This window comes from Ornithodoros turicata, chromosome 2, assembly GCF_037126465.1.
Source record: "Ornithodoros turicata isolate Travis chromosome 2, ASM3712646v1, whole genome shotgun sequence".
Taxonomy (NCBI): Eukaryota; Metazoa; Arthropoda; class Arachnida; order Ixodida; family Argasidae; genus Ornithodoros; species Ornithodoros turicata.
Window position 1 is genome coordinate 140,817,455 of NC_088202.1, and position 20,100 is coordinate 140,837,554.

The 20,100-nt window shown below is 47.6% G+C and overlaps 1 protein-coding gene across 1 annotated transcript in view; it reads right to left on the reverse strand.

The window, feature by feature from the left end:
* The window catches only part of LOC135385101 (cubilin-like), a 129,939-nt gene that overhangs the window by 35,583 nt on the left and 74,256 nt on the right, over nt 1-20,100 (reverse strand). The window contains exons 41-51 of the mRNA XM_064614277.1: nt 18,793-18,963; nt 18,114-18,301; nt 16,042-16,179; nt 14,884-15,089; nt 13,440-13,633; nt 12,049-12,255; nt 10,479-10,622; nt 5,517-5,686; nt 3,982-4,138; nt 3,100-3,288; nt 119-247 (exon numbers count right to left, since the gene is read on the reverse strand). Of these exons, the coding sequence (XP_064470347.1) occupies nt 119-247; nt 3,100-3,288; nt 3,982-4,138; nt 5,517-5,686; nt 10,479-10,622; nt 12,049-12,255; nt 13,440-13,633; nt 14,884-15,089; nt 16,042-16,179; nt 18,114-18,301; nt 18,793-18,963 (1,893 nt within the window). The remainder of the gene's footprint in view (nt 1-118; nt 248-3,099; nt 3,289-3,981; nt 4,139-5,516; nt 5,687-10,478; nt 10,623-12,048; nt 12,256-13,439; nt 13,634-14,883; nt 15,090-16,041; nt 16,180-18,113; nt 18,302-18,792; nt 18,964-20,100) is intronic.

Genomic DNA, 20,100 nt, shown 5'->3' on the forward strand with positions numbered 1-20,100 from the left:
CTTTGTGATAACAACCCGTACTCTAGGTGGTGTTATCTTAGCTGTTGGCGAAATTAGATGTTGTACACTATTTGCACTGTGACGGTTAAGAGATACGCAGTGACAAAAAGATGCTTACCATTAATTTTGTACGTTGCGTTGATCCCGCCTGAAGGCTGCAAATGCTTCTTAACGTAGACCAGCTCCGTGGCACCGAACTCCATCACGCTTCGCTGCTTCTGGCCACGTTCGCAAACTGCGTCTGAAACTGTTTCACGAAGCGCGTCAACCCCACGAAATAAAAGGATGCTCGCTCGAACGTTTTTCAATTGTCATGCTCCATCAGAACGTCAACAACTTCACTTTTAAGGTTAGGAATGGGGAGTTTCATCTCCAGGGGCGATACTCAAAGTTATCGCTGGTGGTGACACGGAAAATAATTAGTCCCTTCACAATACGGATCTAAGTCCTATATTGTGTCCAAGAAGGTCGAAAGAGGTTTGAGGGCAGCGTGTTGTGGGCTGGATTTGGGCCAGGGACCAAGCAACTTTGATAGAGAGAAGGGGCGGGAATCCAACTGATTAAGACCCCTGGAGAGTGCGGTTCGGGAAGGTTGGTAGTGTGGGCAATGAAGAAGTCTGTACTCCAGACCTTCCAAAGCACCACAGTGGCAGCAGGTGGGAGAGTCAACTTGTCTCAAGCGGTAACGCCACTGCGCTGTAGAAAGCCACATCGAGTCGCATTCAATGAGTTAATGCAGACGACAGGTGTTTCGTGGCATGCGGAAAGCGAGCGTTGGATCAGCTCCGCTCAGCATGGATGCTGGAGAATGTCGGTTGTCTATTGGCGGGAAGCCAATAAGGAGAACCATTAGAGAACGTAGTTCCCAATATGAAAATATGCAATTCGTCTAGCCCTAGCGACAGTATTTACAAATAGATAATGCAGTCCAGAAAGCATCATCTCTCTCCTTTGACCTGTGCGTCACGAAATTCCACGTGTCGTAACGTCGAATATCATGCACGAGAACGCAGGAATGACATTTCTATCTCCTGATGAGCAAGTTGTGACACGCTGTGCCGCACGGGCAAGAGCGTACCTGTAGCGGGAACACGGCGGTAAGTAGACCAAGTGGCATAATGTAGAGAGAAGTCGGAAGTTCCGCCGCCGCCATTTATTACGGGTAAAAAACCTCTTCGCACAAAGGTGGGGAAGTCCGTTCCCTTTAGGATACGTCTCCATGCAAATGGCACCGCCGCATATCCAGCGATGAAAATATTGTGAACATAGCATGAGGATATCGCTCGAAAGCATTGTAGTTTGAACTCCCAAGCTTACGGGTTCTTATTGAAGGGTGTTTCGAGTATACCTCACTTCCGAGTTTACAGTACATGCACTGGCTTCACATACCACGGCGAGAAAGGAAACAAAGGTGACTAGATGCCCAGGTATATGTGGGTGCCACCATCAGATATGAAATGAATCGCAGTGTATTATTTTGAATGTCAGTAACACTTTTGTAGGCTACGCAAGAAACCTTTGAAGCCTTGAATCATCTTGGCATCTGCACAGCTTTTAAGCCCAAAGAGAGGTTACACAGGATCCTGTGTAGTCTCAACGACCCCATGTCTGCTCAATCTGCACCACTCACCACCTACACCACTCAGTCTGCATCGTCTACAAGTTATGGCATGAACAGCGTGCTACGTAGGAGAAACGGGAAGGAAAAGATTTCAGATTGCTAAGAGAACTGCGGCTAGCTGGGGGGGATCCAAATACGTAGCAACCCCCCCCCCCCCCCCAGGTTGAGGGCACGTGGCATTCTCCTTCTTCGTGTTCCCTCAAGCATAGGGTTTTGCTAGAAGGCTGAAAGAGCACAATCTGCAAAAGTGTGTTCATTTATATGCAGGGTGTTTCCTCTTATGTGCAACAAATTTTCATAAAAGTGGGAGTTACCTTACGGCGGTTTTACTTTTAGCATGGGCATTACTCGACGGGGCTGCTACTAGGAAACCAATTTTTCGCTCAATTACGGGACCAATTAACAGAGATATTTTAATAAAAATCTTTTTAAGTTATTGACTTTAGGGAGCACATTGCACATTAAAGTCTGGTCACCCCATCATCCGCTCGAACCATGGATGCAGCACTACAGTAATGTCAGGTATTTCACCTCGGCCGTCCGCTGGAAACAGAAAGTGATCGCCAAAAGAGCGGCGGTGGCGTCGATATCTCCGCCCTCACGTATCGCCACAGAAAAACGTAATGCTTCACGATCTTTGTTTTCTTTTGTTTTTCTTGTTTTCTTGCAAAGGACTTTGTGCATCACCACTAACAAAGAGTTTTATGAAAACTTGAAACGGCGACAAAGTGCACCTTGTTTGCCACTTTACAAGAAGCGCAAGGCCCTAAAAGTGGAGGTTTCCATTTAAAATCATGGTGGAACGTTTCATGTTACATAATAGTTTCTTTGCAGCTCAAATCATTTCATTGGAAATATTGAACGCATAGAAACTGTGTTTGAACGCAGGAACCATCGTCACAATGTAAAAGCGGACCCGGCACGACATGTTGAGGATGTCATCCGTTATCGTATGCTTCAGTTCCCTGGTGCTGACATTGGGCGGCATATGCCCTTTTGTGGAAATTGGGAGGTGCGTTAAATGTCACAGAAAAGACATATGTCCTGCTTTCCCCTCTAGTCAGAGGCTTTCGGCGCAAGGATTCGCACATAGGATGTAATGCACTGAAGTTATCCGTTTAGAGATGCCAAATGTTCCACTAAGCCATGCAAAGTTGTTCTCTTTCTGCAAGAGGCGGGTCCTTCCCAGTGATCCCACTAGCCCTTTGCACTCCCCGACTGACTCATGCACCCTCCACCCATCTCCACCATATCTACGCATCTCCACCCTTCATCCTCTATCCATTCTTTTTTTTTCTGTAGTCGTGACGATGGCCAGTTCTGCTTGGCCAACAATAGCGAGCCGACTAAGACATTACACCAGACGCCACCCCTCCTTTTAGAGCGTATGTACTCATGAGGCTAACATTACTTTGCGCAGAACACCATCGTCACATGCACCAAGACTGCAACACTACACACAACACGACTAGACTTACCGTCACCCCCAAGGTATTCTTGTCTACAGCGGACATTAGGAGCTGTGACGTTGGCGCCAACGACTGTGTAAGCTAGAGTGACATTGGGCTTGAGCAGGAACCTCCAGGTACACATGGAAGGTCTAGCTTGCAGAGCTTCTGCTGTCGGAACGAGCGTACCGCTTGGCTCTTCGCGGGTCTGGTAGCATGCTGCAAATGGTGCGTGTAAGAAAATGAAGTCTTGGATCACGTGCATTCACCCTTTCACCAAAGGGTGTACCCTACTACACGGTAGACATTTAAGTTGTATTATGGTTTCGCTCGTATTTTGTGACGCTTTTACCAGCGCTCGCTTTTGCACCTCCACTGCCTTTTGTGGTTTTCGGTGGCCTTACTACCTCCATGACATAACTAAGCTTCTGTATCTGCTACGAAGGGTCACATTGAAAGGAATAACGTGGAAAAGTGGATGATCACGTGGATATCGCTCGAAGATGACTTGACCGGCCCCTGCATATGGTGAAAGACAGGAACACGCGAAGCTGTGGTCAGCTAAAAGAGATTAGGAACTTTGATACCTGTAGCAGGTTATGGCACGGGCACCTTGAACTGTACTGACTTAAAAAGTCGTTCTGGACGGTGTCGTGACCTTGATGCAAGCTCTTAAACATACAGCTATGTAGTGCTGATTTTGGAGCAGAGGCACTAAACACCATTTCTAAGTGGAAGTTGGAAGTAACTCGTTCTTCTTTTTAGTAATTCTTTAACTGCGAGTTACATTTGAGGCTGAAGATCTTCGTTGTTAAGTTAGTTGAATTGTTCACACGGTCACTTAACTCGTAATGAGTTCTTTGTGATGAGTGGCTTCTCAACCTATGCTTGAGAAGCCTGCTCCGCACTTACGCAGCCCCTTCGCTGAGTCGTAGTGAGCTCTGAAGCCGTGCACAGTGGATTGTCTCGGAGGCACCACCGCTACCACGAGTTGGGAGGAGAAGGACTCGTACACGTACGGGAAGGAAGTGTTGCATGGAACTTGCAGTTCTAATATATGGTCTCCGATCTGCTCAAATGATAGGAATGACAAAAGGAATTAGATTAATTAATATATGTGTCCATATATGTTGTACCTAAATGCAATATGATGATAATGTTGACAGCTGGATTAACTGTCTTTACATCTGTCACGAAACACTGCTGAAAGACTCAAGGGAAACCCGAAGACAGCACAAGCGGCGGTTGGATTCGAGCCCTCTACCAACGAACGGATGCTGTGTCTGTTCAACCACGCAGCAGGTATTTCACCATCCACGTGCGAGTGTTCCCATACAGGGCATTTTATTTAACCCCTACAGAATTTGTATCCAAAAGCTATGACAACAGCACAGATGTCGTTTTTGCAGCTGAGTTCTAGGGCTATCGTCTGCAGTGGACATCCTCTAGAAGAGAGTATGTAACAACAAGATGGCTATTTACCTGAAATTCATTCATTAGTCTGTAATTAAGAAAATTCGTACAAAATCAAGTAAGCAGAATGGGACACAATCCTGGCTGAAATCCATTCTATTTTACAGACTACCACCAATTTCTCGGCTGTACCCGAGAAACATCATCATGATGTTGGTAGACAGACTGAAACGGAAAAAAATCGGAAAGGGGAGGGCTGGATTCCACGAATGGGCACTGGTTTGCTGCCTCCTATTGAAAGAAGAGTAGGACTGAATGTTGGCGTCACTTTCAGGGACCATCGTAAGGAGGAGGAGGAGGAGGAGGAGTGTCGTTGGGAGGAACCCGAGAGGTCTGCCTGCCTGATTAGGCGGCATGTTTCTCGGGAAGGGAAAGGTGGTGGAGAGGAGGAGAAGAAAGGGTGAAGTGGAAGACCGAGCGGAATCCGCTCGGGGGGAGGATAGCTGCGTCCATGGGCCGACTTCAGGGGAACTGTGCCGGCATACGCCTATTACACATCTGAGGGAAACCCAGGAAAAACCCCAGACGGCACAGCCGGCCCGCGAATTCGAACCGCGGACCTCCCAGTCTCCAAGCGCACGCGTTACCGCTGCGCCACCGGAGCTGGTGGACCATCGTAATCCCCTCAAGACCGTGGCATTTCGGGCGCAACCTTGATCTAACCTAGCTTCAATCGTAGTTCAACTCTACCAAGCTGGTGGCGCTGTCGTACAGTATTACGTCATTTGTTTACAAGCAGGGAGAGGTCTATACTACTTGTACAATGTCATGCTAAAATATCGCTTACAAGAAGAAACCCTGAAACATTCTTATACTACGTACGGGAAAATAGACGTCTCTGACGTTGCGCTTTGCCGACTGAACAACACCGGAGGAACGCTTTTTCTCCCCTAAACTGGACATGACGTCGATTTTAAATCAGTGTCAGATTGTTATTGTGAAGCATAGGTAAATCATTTTTCTTCAAACGTTACCGTCAGTGTGCTGTCGCAGTTGGAGATATCACCCGCCAGGAAATTGACGGTGATGCGTCGGCCCGTAGCTCCAGCGAGGATCCAACGACAGTAAGTGTGGATTGGCATCGGTGCTGGGAAACCCAGCGTCTGGAAGTCTCCTTCGGTGGCCATCAGAATACCCCCGCAAGCTGCGCGCGTTTCGAACCATGCTTTACTACGTGGCACAACGTATTATAAAGACCATTCACTCTCATTAGGCATAAGCTTTCCTGTCACCGTGGGCCATAATGGACCATAGGTACCATTGAAATTTATCTGGAGTAAAGGAAATCCCCTGACTTATACTGTGTGACATCACGAGTGTAGTTCTGTATCTAGCGTGTGTCGAATAAATGTGGGACATAGCAAATCAAAACCACTAGACAAAGAAAACATTGCAAGAACGAAAATACCTCTTCAGAAGCTCGGTTATAAAAATATCAATTAACGCTTTCGAGACAACTGCCTAGCCGCCGTACTCTTGCCCTGCCGTCAGGTAAAGATGCCCTCCCATTCCTGGGCATTCACGCTCTGAGGATTTCAAGACCCAAGTGGTTCTAAGAGGGCATCCTCTCTCTGATACCCGAACGGTGTCTGGTCGCTGCTAATTTACAAAAATGTCCTTAAAAATCAGCCACGAGCGTTACAGCGTGACTTAGAAGTACCGTCTCGATCACGTAGCGTAACGTAATCAGATCAGTGCGACGCAGTATCAGCGTAGCGAGGTCTTTACTTCCTACAGAAAATTCGACTGCAACGGAGACGGCTCGGATCAACTTTATGGCTTGGTCTCTGAGCACTTGTACGTCAAGAAGCGACGTTAGTACCACTCATGCGCTTATAGTAAACCGTGGGCCGGGACAACCAGAGACAGATCGGCATTTTCCTAACAATTCATTCAATATCACATCACATCTTGATCGGATTTCTGCGCAGTCCATGACATAGCACCACCATCATAAACCATCACAACACAACCCCTCATTCGACTTCAACTTTAGAGCCACCACATCACAAACACTCAATCAACTTCAAAATCCACCACGCTTTTGAAGTTGAATTCCGATGACGGGTCCCGAGGTCTGCGACGGATTTTGAAGGAGAAGTCAGTGGTGCGTTTTCTGAAATGGAATTCGAGCGAGGGCTTACGTTGTACCCACCGCATACCTGAGCGAACTCACTCGTGAGGGGATTCATGTGCACCCCTCACCCTATTACCACTTTAGTACCGGTGCCACACAGGTTGTTATAGTGGAGTTGAAAGGGGTGATGAGCCGTGCTCCACGGTTTTATATTCCATTTGCGACGACCTCAGTTGCCACACTGTTACAACGAGCAGCGTAGAAGACTTCACAGGGACCCGTATTGTTTTTCCGAGATTTGTTATTTCTGATGCGGATGCTATGAACCAGATTAAATTTGCCGCCTGCGATTTACCACATTGACGCTGGTGAATCGCGCATTAGTATAGCGTATTTGTAACGGAAGGTGTGATGTAATTTAGGGTTATACATTTCATTCACTACGATCGCGGCGAAGATTGATTAAATCCGTTAATTGTCAAAATTCGAAGACTTACAACGGGCGGAGTAGTACACTTGAAAAGACACCCGCGCACCTTTTCTGTGACTTCGTTATTCCTGTTGCGGGTACCGTGAGCTAGAGTCACCAAATAAGCTTCGCTTCAGAGTATAGACACTGAGGTCCAAGGGAGAGCAGGAGCGCCATCTTGTTTCGACACTACACCGGTACCATCCCCATCTGAGGATCAAAGACGGCTAACATAATGCTCACTGTGGGAGAGAGAAGCGTGTATGTTTGTTGTGCGATAATTCATGTATTGTCAACCAGAGCGTCCCGAAGATGTCAAAACGAGCGCAAGGCCATCAACTGCTGCTTGTAAAAGAAAGGAACATTTCACCCGAACACGATAGATGGCATCGTTCGATAACGGGCGCAGGGCGCGTGCGCATGGGTAGCGTGGCGAGGAAACAAGATGGCGTATGCTCGCTCTTGAAACTCAGTGTCGATACTCTGAAGTCTAGCTTATTTAGTGACTCTACCGTGAGCCATGTAAACTTTGCTGCCCACCATTTACCACTTTGGTACTCGGTGTTGTGATGTTGGTATCGTGCACTTTAAAGGGGCGGGGTGGTGTGGCATAGGGTGTTATATTCCATTCACTTATAAAGCTACTAAAGGACAAATGCCTCGCATCGCTGATCCAAAGAAGCCATAGTGATAATAAATAACGTTTGAAAATTCGTTAGGACTGTAGCTTCTTAATTCTTAAAAACAGTAGCGGTCCCTTTTAATATGAAACAACGCCTTCGTATCGCTGGTGCGAAATCCATAATGGCAAGAAACACGTTTCAAACTTCACGGGGGCTGCAGCAGCTGTGAACGAAAAGATTCTACAAAAACCGAGCACGACACCACTTTAATAGGGAACGCATTCCCTGTATCGCCGGAGCCAAAGTTATAATGGTGACAAACAGGTTTCAAACCTCACAAGAACTGGGGTCGGATTCACAAACGCTATCGTAGATTACGCTAAGATGCGCTAAGACGTCGTAGCCTGCGACGTGCGTACGACGGCGTCGTAAGCGCGATTCACAAAAGCTATCGTAGTGGAGAGAGTACCCCCTTTGACGAGGAAGAGGAAGTTGCTCGCTTCCTGTCACGTGCACCTCCGAGAGAAACAGCGGGTGCGAGACTATGTTTTCGCTATGGTAACGATGACGAAAATTTGTAATCGCACCAATAAGAGTCGTCCCGTTAGAAGAAGACGAAGTTGTTCGTCCCCAAAAGTTTTGTTACTGCACGTGCTCTCGGTCTTTCGGTAGCCATAATGGATGCCATGCAATCACAGGCTGTGTAATCCAACGCGTTTCGCGTTCGATTACACAGCATATATATTCCCAGTATGTTCGTCTCGGGGAAGGGGTGGGTGAGGGTGTTTTGTAAGCGGTGTGTGGCACCCAGTTTCGCTGCTTTTATGGCTTCTTTTGCCTTTCTTGCAGACAATTTGGAGCGGTGTTGGGGGTGTCTTAGCGGGGTGTAGGGGATGCTTGAAAAATCCCTGGGACCCGATTTTACGGAGCACAAAGCTGAAGCATTTGTTGAAGGTTACCAAGCAATAAAGTGCCTCAATGTCACCTCGGGGATGGTCTCGAAGGTTCTTTGGCAAAGTGCAATGCGTTGGCGCGTATTTGCGTGTTTGCCGTCTCCAAATCCACCGCTGCCAAATAACGCCGCCATCTTTCTTCGTAAGACTGCTCGGGAGCTCTCGCAGGATTCCGCCGTAAGCTGCGAAGATTTTGCGACGCGCGCCCTTCGTGAATCTACAGTTGGTCGTAACTTTCCCGTACGACGGAGATACGACAGATTCCGTCGCACGAGCTCTTTGTGAATCCGACCCCTGCAGCTTGCAAAATTATCTTGGTGGGCAAAATACGAGTGGCATTATTATTTTTTTTTTCAAGGTCCGAATGGCCCACGAAAAACGGAGACGCGTCGCAAACTTAGCCTCGCTCAGACAGGCTCGGCAGGCGCTCGGCAGGCACTCGGCAGGTCGCGTGCGTCGGTCACGTGATCTTCCCAGTTTTCGTTCAGCGACGAGGCAGGAAGCTTGTCTGTGGCTATCGTCGCGCCCGCCAAACGCCATAGACATTGGCTGAGCTCACTATCCCCCAATAAGAAGAAGAAGAAGGTCCGCGGTGTGATTCGTTCCCTTCACGCTGAAGGCCGTCGTGTAGCCGAGATCCACAGAAGAGTGCGCGTTTCCTCAGACGCTTTCAGACACATGTCGGCACAGTTCCCCTAGAAGTCGGCCCAGGACGCACATTTCCCCAGGGCGTCAGTCGTGACGTTGCCCACATACGTGAGGCCGACAACGGCAAGCCCTTTCACCACCACCACCACCACCACAGAAGAGTGCGCAAGGTGTATGGCCGGGATTTCATGAGTGAGAGTAAAGTGCGGAAATGGCGTCGACAGTTCAGAGAAGGGCGTGCTGTCATCAGGAGTTGTGCTTCTTCGCGGTAACGCCCGTCCTCACACTGCGACCTCTACGCAGAAACCCCTCCAGCAGTTCAACTGGGAGATGTTCAACCACCCACCGTACAGTCCGGACCTGGCGCCGAGTTATTTCCACCTCTTCACTCAAATGAAGCAGTGGCTGGGTGGTCAGCGGTTGAGGACCAACGAGGACCTGCAGATCGCCGTACCAAGATGGCTCAGTGGACTGGCGGCGACCTTCTATGACCAGGGAATAGGAAATTTGGTGCCACGACCTCATGCCTCAACCAGAACGGCGATAATGTTGAAAAGTAGCATCAAGGCATTGAAATCTTTTGCGAATTACCATATTTTTTAATTTGTTCTAGGTTCCGCTTTGTGGCCGACCGGACCTTGAAAAAAAAAAAAAACCTCGTATCTCGTATGAAATTGTCGCATTCATCATATTCCCCCATCAGCTGGGCCTAACGGCGCGCCTCCTCTTTGCATAGGTATTAATTACTTCGTACAACCTGTACACTGCGAGCAACGTAGTGCAGTAGCATGACCATTATCTGCGTTTATATAGGCGATTGGAAGGACAACACTCAATAATCACAAGCGCAATCCTAATAGATTTCAGATACGCATTCTACTTGTCTAGAGCTTAAGGGACCTGATGGATTTTTGAGCCCTGATTAGGCCCATAACCCGATGAGGCCGATGGACCTGATGGCATTGATCAGTTTCCTAACACACCTGAACCATTAACAAGAAGAAATTTGTTTAATAGAAAAACGGAAAAAGAAATGAAAGGGATTTTCGCTGTATCATTAAATTACGAGAGGTGATGTATATTCGAAGCTGCTCTTCTGCGGCGACTCGCCAATGATGCGGACAACACGAGTAAAATTCGGCCCTAGACGTCATCCCCGTACTTACCTCTCCTCACGAAAGACAAATGTAGCCTGAACGCCGGGCTCTGTGGCGGAGCTCCTGTTGTCTTTACATGGACGTATAACTTGTTGTCTGTCGACGACGCGTCAATGGACTGATTAGAGCCACATGTGCGGGAGAGAATGGGTCCTGGAAAGTGAGAATTCCACGTTGAATTATTGGATCGGATGAAGAGGAAAAAGATGAGGATGGCGTTCGGGAGAGGGACAGGGCTGGCTACTCCTATGGCTATTCGAAAGCAGTGCACTTTGTAAGTCCGTGATTGCGCAAAGTTCGTTTTAGCTTGAGGGACTTGATCATCAGAGTTCGAGGTAACTTGTTACTGTAACTCAGTTCCTTTTCTTTTTTTTTGCTAAGTTGTAACTTAACTCGGTACTTTTGCGCCGTGGTAACTTTCAGAGGAACTCGTTTCTTTTTCAAGTAACTTTGCCAAAGCAAGTTAAGCTAAGTTCCAAGTTACTTTTAATTCGCTTTTCGCTCCCGTCCACATATTTTCTTGCTTTCTCTCCGGTTCCTTCATGGCAGTTTTGCCCTAAAGCGTGATATTCAATCAATGACAGTATTTTAATCTGGAAGCAGGAACCACTGCTATTGAAATGAAGCTGAACCATTGTGCGCCCACACTCTAAGCGTGTTGCACTCATCCGCAGGCAACTCGAGTTCTAACTCAACTGCTTATGCGCGCTGCACCTGCGTAATGCTATTTCGTGTCCGAAGTAACTTGGAAGTTTTTTTAAGTAACTCAGTCCCTGCGAGTTACATTTCAGGCTGAAGAACTTCGTTATTAACTTAGTTACATTTTTCATACGGTAACTTAACTCGTAATGAGTTATTTTTGACGGGTAACTTCTCAATCTATGATGATCATTGTGATTACAGTTGCATTGCCAACTGTGGGATGAGAGGAGCGCAATGCTTGCCCACATCACGCTTCGAAAATAGTGCTGACCTCGCAATAAAAACGAAAAGCAGGCGCGCACTACTTTCCAAGAAAGTTCGGGAGGTACAAGAGACAAAGTAAAGTGTATATCTGCTTATATCTGGATTAAAATGGCTACATAGGCTTCGCACTAGTGAACCGCCGCGGCAAAGTGTGGACCAAAAATAAGCCTCCGGACGCGGCAGTGAGGTAGTCCAAAGGAAGTGACGGGCATACCACTATCAAAGAGAATGGTCTTAGCTCTCACTGCTTTGACGTTATAGCTTGACGCATAATTGTGTTCTTATGTCTTTCTTTGTTTAGAAGCTGAAGTCCTGTAGAATGCGTGTACGATGTAACGCATACTATCTGCTAAAATGTCACAACCACTCTACTTAACACTTGAAACAGTCGGTTCCTCAGACAGTGGGCGACTTGAAGTGATGTTTCCGATCAAGTTATAGGGGTTATCTTTGTACTTCACAGTGTGTTTGCTGAGGTACTCCGTTCCGTGCTACTATGGACAACAGTATGTATTCGTAGCGAGTGAAACTACACGTCGGCACTGTCACAAGGCTCCTTCGGCTGTTCGTGGGCAAAATAAAAAATAAAAAAAATTAATGCCATTGGACGTACCTGTGGCGTTGCCGTCCCTTACTTCGAAGTAGTCATCACCTGAGCATCCCGGACTCTCTGGCAGCGAGAGGTAGCTAACCACGAACCTGATTCCGGTATTGGGTGCCGCTGCAATAACTTGCCATTCGCAGTCGAATGCGGCACCTGACCGCAACTTCTGGATTAGTTCCGGAATTGAACCTCCCCACACGGTTCCACCGCATCCACCTGCGTACAGCGATATACTCATGATTACACTGAAGAAACAAGACATCTAATTGGATATATATGTATGTATATCACGTATTAACAGCACACAAGGCAGCTGCTGTACTTGCGGCAACTGTAGCATTTCCTTGTGTTCCAGGACAAATACCAAAGCGGACGAGGGAGCTGCACAGGACGATTCGAACAGAGTTGACCTTGTCAGAATTCTATCTCGTCCTGTCTGAGGTGTTTGTCAAACGTATCGTCCTTTTGAGGTGTAAAACACAGGGAAGAACAAGACGAGACAGCACACGTCCGAAGCAGACTCTGTCCGAAGGGACAGGTCGAGATAGTCTCCAGCAACCTCCTGGACAGGACGAAACGGAACCTCGTCCTGTTCTTCATAGTTTCCTCGTTCCTTTAGTACTTATCAGAAGGCTCCGCAAACTTCAGGAGAAGCTACCGTCGTCGAGATATTTATATCAAGGACTGTTACCGAAATTAGTAACGTTTTCATTTCTATGTCTGACACACGCCGCAGACCTCCGATGATTGTTTTCGTGTCCGAATTCGGTTCCGATCGAATTCGGGCATCCGTTTCCGTTTCCTGAGCACTACATATTTCGTTTCTAAACTATTTCTATGTCGGGTTCCGTTTCGGGTTCCGGTTCGGGTTGTCCACCAACGTCATCATGACGTTGGCTACTGCCAATACTATGAGGCATGCTATACTATGCGTGCGCGCTACTGGGCGTGCGGCACCGAAATTCTTGAATCCATCGAGTCACATGTGTGAATCGTTCATAACATTCCATGCGCACAAAAGTCTTTTGCTCAGATCGCCATTCTGGAGAGTTCAGGATGGAGATCTTCTCCAATGGAGAATTCTCTGGCCATGAATGTCAGTCTCCATTGAAATACTAAAGTGGGACGGTGCGGAAGACATGACATACTTAGTCTTTGCCATATTTAGTGGCCTCGATTTACGACAAACCAACGTCCCCACGTAGCCTCTTGTACATCACGGGCACTGTCAGAGAGGAATAGAAGAACCCCGTATCATCTGCATACAAGCATGATAGACATTTTTTTGCTGATGCCAAAGGGAGGTCTTTTACATAAAGCGAGGATAGTGCTGGGCTCAGTTTTGTTTAGACGTGAAATAGATGCAATAATACACATACTGCATGTACAGAAACACTTACCAATCCTTGCAGTGGCAGTGAATCCGGCGTAGTTATCACCGCTACCCGTTTGGACGAATTTCACAAGGACTAAGTTCCCGGTGGAGGTAACGGCCCTGACACGCTGCTCGCCACAGAAGGTGCCCAGTTCAGGACTAACCTCCGTGCCGCCATCCAAAACTCGCACGAAGTCTGTCATGGAGCCTTCGTTACATCTGTACACGTGAAACTTGATTAAATACCTAGTAGTTGACTAAAGCGCAATCAAGTTTGAAAACGTTTTTCTTTGTTCCGTCAAATGCAATAGCATAACGTTCTCATTCGTAACAGCAGCAGTTCACAACACCCATACTATTTTTATATTCATTACAGATGAGTGCGCTATGGGTTACCCGCAGATACTTGCGCAGTTTCGCGATTTGCGGGGAGAAATTCAGCATTGTCGCGGGATGCGGCTAAAGTGCGGGTAAAGTGCGAGTACCCGCGAGTACCCGCACCCAATAAACTGATCCATTGCCACCCAAAGTTATTCCTTACTTTTTTGGCATTTGTTCCAGTTTTCATCGAGAAAAATACAAGAACAAGTGAACTCCTTTTACGTATCTTATGGTCATTTCACCGGAGCACCGGGACTTTCTGGGTAGGTGCTGTGCAAAAAAAAAAAAAGAAGAAAAAGAAGAAAACAACCACAGTTGAACTGAAGGCGAGATCAGAATCATGGGCGCCCGAAATACATGTCACCGGAATATTTCGTTTCAACCCGCGTTCGTTTGGTTTGCGTACGTTGCGTTTCGCCTGCGTTCATGCCTTCAGTGGTGTCGGGTTGCAACCAGAGTGGTGACGCCGTCAGCTCAGCGATTGGGAATCTCGCCGCCAATGTCAATTACGTCACCGGACAAGAAGAAGCATGAAAGGGCTTTTTCAACTGGAAGAGCTGACAGTTGATTTCGAATTCGATGTATGTATGGATGTGGAGCGGAGATGATGCTCCCCTACGTGAGTCCTGATGATCCGGGCCTCATGCTAGGGCGGTGCCGGTAGAACTGGCTGCCAGGCGCAGTGGCGCGCGGCAGCAGAGGCACTTCTCCATCGTCGTCCACGGGCCGCCACATCACCCCCCCCCTCACGTGCTCACATTTTTACAAGAAATGACTTCCAAAAAGCAAAAACACACGGAGAGCAGCGTGATAAACAAGCCCTTGCAAACCAAAACTTTAGAGAGGATGACGTGGTGGAGAGGATGTAATGGCGATTTTGACTCGAGCGACCGCTAGAGGGCGGCTGCGCTAGTCTGAAGGGAAGAGCCGGTCCTTGTGTTTCCTTCCTCCATGATTTAAATTCCTGAATACATCAAGGATTAGTCCGGAGCGGCATATTTACAGCAAGAATCAAACAATCTCCCAAGCCCATAATTCGCTAGTACCGTTTGGTCTGTTAGCATTCTCCACACTGGCATGCCCCTTACCCATTTCGCATGTGAAGCTTTCTAGGAAAGTCAACCACGATTCGTTTTCCTGGCGGAGCCTGAAGGAGCCAATAGCATTCTGTGCTATGCGGAGGTCCCTGGTGAGGGAACCCTGGTGAATGGAACTCGTGCTGTGGACTTTCAGTCGTCAGTTCAACCCTGCCACCACACTCGGCCAATGCTTCTTCCCAGCGCAGCCTGAAACGCTACAAGAGGCAGACAAGTGAAAATGAACTTGTTTCTTCAAATTTGGTATTGAGCAGTGAGTTATGAAAAGATACAGCAGCAATGGCGAGACATTCAGTCAGACCCTGTCACGGCCAGGCGTTTCTAGACCGTATCGGGACAGCTTCCTCACCAGACTGCGTCCAATGTGGAGTGCGAGAGGACAAGCACATAGTGCACAGCAGCGAGTCATTCGCGGCATGTCGTGTAGTGCTCCGGAATGCATCGGAAAGACACGACAACAGCCCACATGACCTCAAGAAAGTACTGGGTGACTGGCAAGCAGCATATTGACATGTTCTCCACACTGTGATCTCCTGTCTTACGACTTTTGCGGAACAAACATCGTTTTCAGAATCCTTGGTAGCGAGACTTCGCCGCACTATGTGGCCGGCCCAAATGTAGAGGTGGGCCAACATGTACACGTTTTCTTTTTTTTACACCGACCAACAAACCCTGTGACATGCCGCAAACCGTGTAACCTCACGTAATCGAAGGGGGCGCGTGAATACTAAAGAATGTTCTTTGGTAGAATTGTGTAAGGGTCTACCTCTCATGGTGTTACGATGTCGCACAAGCGGAAAGACGAAAAGGAAGTCAACGAAATAAAAAAAGAAGCGAAGAACGGCAATTGACACAGACAAAAAAAGAAAAAAGAAGAAGACACAAAAGCGAACTATCGTGTGCCCGGGAAGACCGCATTGCAGTTGTGATGTTGTAGTATAACGGGCGGGCGGGGCACTCTCAGCCAAATAAACAGTGCTCTGCTTTAAAATCCCGTTGTGTGGTGCCTCACATTCGCACATGATACATCTAAACCGCGAAATGTTGAAGCATCTAGAAAGGCACACATTGTAGTGGTCACCTGATAGTCACGTTGTACCCCGCGCGACGACACTGCCTCAGAGGACGCATGCATATTATGCGGCTTACCACTCCTCCCACGGATGACCGGTAGCTGACGAATGCCTTGTCCGAACTCGTTTCTGGCAGGGCCTCATCGGAGGAGCTGGTACCACAAAACTTTCCTTGTCCCAAGGGAGGAGAGTCTTCATAACCACCATTGAAGATCTGTGAAAAGGAACCATATGCAGCTGTGCAGGCTTATGCTCCCAATAGAGTCGGAATGTGGTCATAGCTCGAGTATTTGCTAGTACAAGATGGCGTACTTGTAGGTTAGCTGATGGATGAACTCCATTGTGTCGTGCGTACGGCTCGTCCCTCTCTATATGCACCAGACTCAGGCTTTTACATTATGATGCTAGCGCAATCTCAGAGCCCGTTAACGTGATCTGATGCCACGCTATAGAGGCTGGACTATGGATCCTTCGTCCCTGCCGCACGTAAGCATAGCTGTCCTCGCTCAGCTTCTAAATCAGGATAGGATAGGATAGGATAGGATAGGATAGGATAGGATAGGATAGGATAGGATAGGATAGGATAGGATAGGATAGGATAGGATAGGATAGGATAGGATAGGATAGGATAGGATAGGATAGGATAGGATAGGATAGGATAGGATAGGATAGGATAGGATAGGATAGGATAGGATAGGATAGGATAGGATAGGATAGGATAGGATAGGATAGGATAGGATAGGATAGGATAGGATAGGATAGGATAGGATAGGATAGGATAGGATAGGATAGGATAGGATAGGATAGGATAGGATAGGATAGGATAGGATAGGATAGGATAGGATAGGATAGGATAGGATAGGATAGGATAGGACAGGACAGGATAGCCTAGTCGATCCACCACTGTCGGTTGTGTAACGTAGCAATAAAGGAAAGGGAACGTCAACTTAACTGACCACCAAGACACAGTGTCTTTTTCTTTATTTCTTAGAGTTTCTCTTTATATGTGAATGCTGCGGAACCAGGGCTAATGTCATTTTTGCTGGGGAGGGGGGGGCGAGATACGGTCACGCGAACATTTCGCATATGCAACTACTGGGCGAGTAATTAGCGAAAATTCATTAATTAACTTATTAACGAGATGTTTTCAGGGTAATCGGATATAGCAGAATTGGAGGGAGTCCTTTTTCAAGTCAGTCATCGTTATTAAACAGCTTGAGAAGCGATCGTACCTTGAGATATAAGGTGCCACACTTCGCTATGCCAATGAGCCGAAACCAGGACTACGCACTTCTCGAGCGCCGAAGCATCCCGACCCTCGCCTTTTCTGATCCGGGGAGCGGTCTGTGTGGCAAATGGATTAGCACGTGACCCTCTCGTGTGTAATACATGTCTGTCTTTCTGTGGTCGAGTAGCGCGTAGTTCTGGTTTCGGACTATTTACGTTGCAAGATTCGGGAATATACCTCAAAGTACGTTCGCCTCTCAGGGTGTTCAACAAGGACTACGGTTTTCAATAATGACTGGCTCCGATTCTGGTATCTCCCATTTCCCAGAAACCATCTGATTAATAAGTTAATCACGTTTAGCTAATTAGTCGTCCAGTAGTTGCACATCAAGATGGCATCAGCGCTGCCGCCACAGCTTCTTAAAATTAAAATATCGGTTGTTTCATAAAACTCTCGCTCTCTCTCACACGCACAGTATAGTACGACGGAGTGAAGCTATTTTGTAATTACATGAGTTTCTTCCAACTGGTCCGCAACAGACATAGGTCACGTCGACATCTACGTGACATCACATGTACATATCGTCCGCTCTGCTCTCCCGGCAGCTGGGCATAGGATGGGACCTTGTAATCGCAATTTTCCACTTTGATGAGTGAGCTGTGTTCCAAAATTTGGTGTTACAATTAAGTCATCCGATGTAAAGAGCGCCTGTTTTCATTTCTACAATCCTTTGCCGCTGAAGTGTCGCGTCTCCGTCCTTGAATCCACATGCATGCTTTCAAGAAAGGGGGAACACTACGACGCCGGAACTTCACGGACCCGTACATGGTTGGAAAGGTCGGAGTCCCGAAAACCGAATAACGCGTATAGTGTACGCTGTGAAGCTTATTATCGCACAAATTAGTTTTGGAAGTCTTCACAATGCTGGTAACCTGAATATAGTTGTCCCTGCAGACGCCATCGCTCGAAGGGATGTTATAGCTTTCGAGAGTGAGCTTCAACTTGCGCCGCCGGCCTGGACTGATGAGCCACTGACAATCGACTTCGCCAGGTAGAAGGTCCGATTCTTCCAAGACTCCCGATGTATCTGTTACGTTGCTTCCACAGACTGGAAAGTAACCGTCGTTACACATCTTTGCTGGACGCCGCTTCCATACGCGATACGGACTAGAATCCTCCGATCGTCACGGTGCGTCTCGTTGAGCTATCTAGTGCTCCATTTGTCAGTGTACTGCCAAATCATATAATACGTCTTGGGCTGACTACCTTCACCGCATAGCACCCTCTGCGCCAACCACTGACACAAATGATAGGGTTATCAGTTCTGATTCGAAGAGAGATGGTGCGTACGCCTTTTTGTGTCAATTTGGATGTATGCTAATTGACACAAAGAGGCGTACGCCTCCCCTCAAATCAGAAACGATAACCCTATCATTCGTGTCAATGGTTGGCGGAGAGCGCGCTACGCGGTGAAGTTCTGTCTTTACAGCGCTGGGCCGGAGTGGTGCTCTCTCCCGTGGAGTTGGCTGACTGCCCCAAATTTGCCATCGGAATTCAGCACCATTTTCCGTTCTCATTTGAACTACCCAGGTAGCTTACCTGAAGAAACTGTAGCTGTGAAACCAGTGCCCCTTGTGTTTTCGTAAGTGAGGCTCGTCACAAAGACGACCCTTAAGGACTGTCCCGAGCCAAACACAGGTGGCGGGAATGTCGACGGTCTTCCGCACGACTCGAGCAACTGCCGTTGTGGGTCGTTCGTCCAAGGAGTCACTGCAAGCGACGCATTCCTTTCCCTTAATATTGACGTCGGATATTTCGTTCTCAATGTTGTACCACTCTTGATTAGCTTTTAAAGGGGGATGTGGTTCACATTGCATCATGTTGCATGCGTTTTACGCACGACAAATAATTGACGAAACGAGAATTATTTTTCTACTTGTCGTAATCAGTGCGATACAAGCGCTAGTATACAAACGACCGTGTCAAGCTCTGACTTTAGGGGAGCAAGACCTTCAGAATTCCCATTCGTTATCGAAACCTGGCCCATATGTCTTGCGGGACGTGGCTCGCGACCGCATCACTGGCATACCTTTATGGCACATGTGTTAAAGGGTCAATAAATGCCTTGAATACATTCCGAGTATATGTGCCTTTTTGCTTATTGGTCTGCATGGTATCTATCTATACTGAGGTACTACAGAGAGCTGGGCCGACAGGTGGCTTTGCCCTTGGAAGAGTAATGGAAGCTGTTATGCTGTTTTGGCTGGGAAACGACCCGCTTTATTAGCGGAATTGATAGCTTAAGCGCTACACATTTATCTCTTTCCCCTCTTGTTTTTTTTCCTTTGGTCTAATAAATATATGCCCCCTATAGACACCATGAGGTGACGTTGTTCACAATGTACTCTATGGGGCGCATACAGAGACGAGATTGCCACGAACATTTTGAAGTCGTCAGCATACTGGGGCAAGTGGGAACACTGAATTACTTGAAGCCATTAAAGAGTCATTGCGAGTATTGGTATGGCCATTGAAGAGTACTGGCCAAATTAAATGGTTACTGGACACTTTAAGGGCGGGTTACATAGAGCGAATATGCGACGAGCAGTCGGTAAACTACGCCCGGCGTCGTTCGCTCGACGCCCGGAGTCAAAAATATGCCGCCGACAGTTGATCTAGACAGGCCAGAGAATTTCGTTGGGCGTCCGATGCTGCCGGAAGCGGCCATGTGGCAGCGCATGAAAAACAGCCAATTAGGGCTCAATACTCGTCCCCGCTTCCGTCTTCTGCTCGCCGTACGTAGTCGTCATTGTCTTCACGCCTACGTAATCGGCCCGGGCTACCGTACTCCTACGACTGTGTCCACACTCTTAAAAATGAACTTCACCGCATAGCACGCTCCTAGCC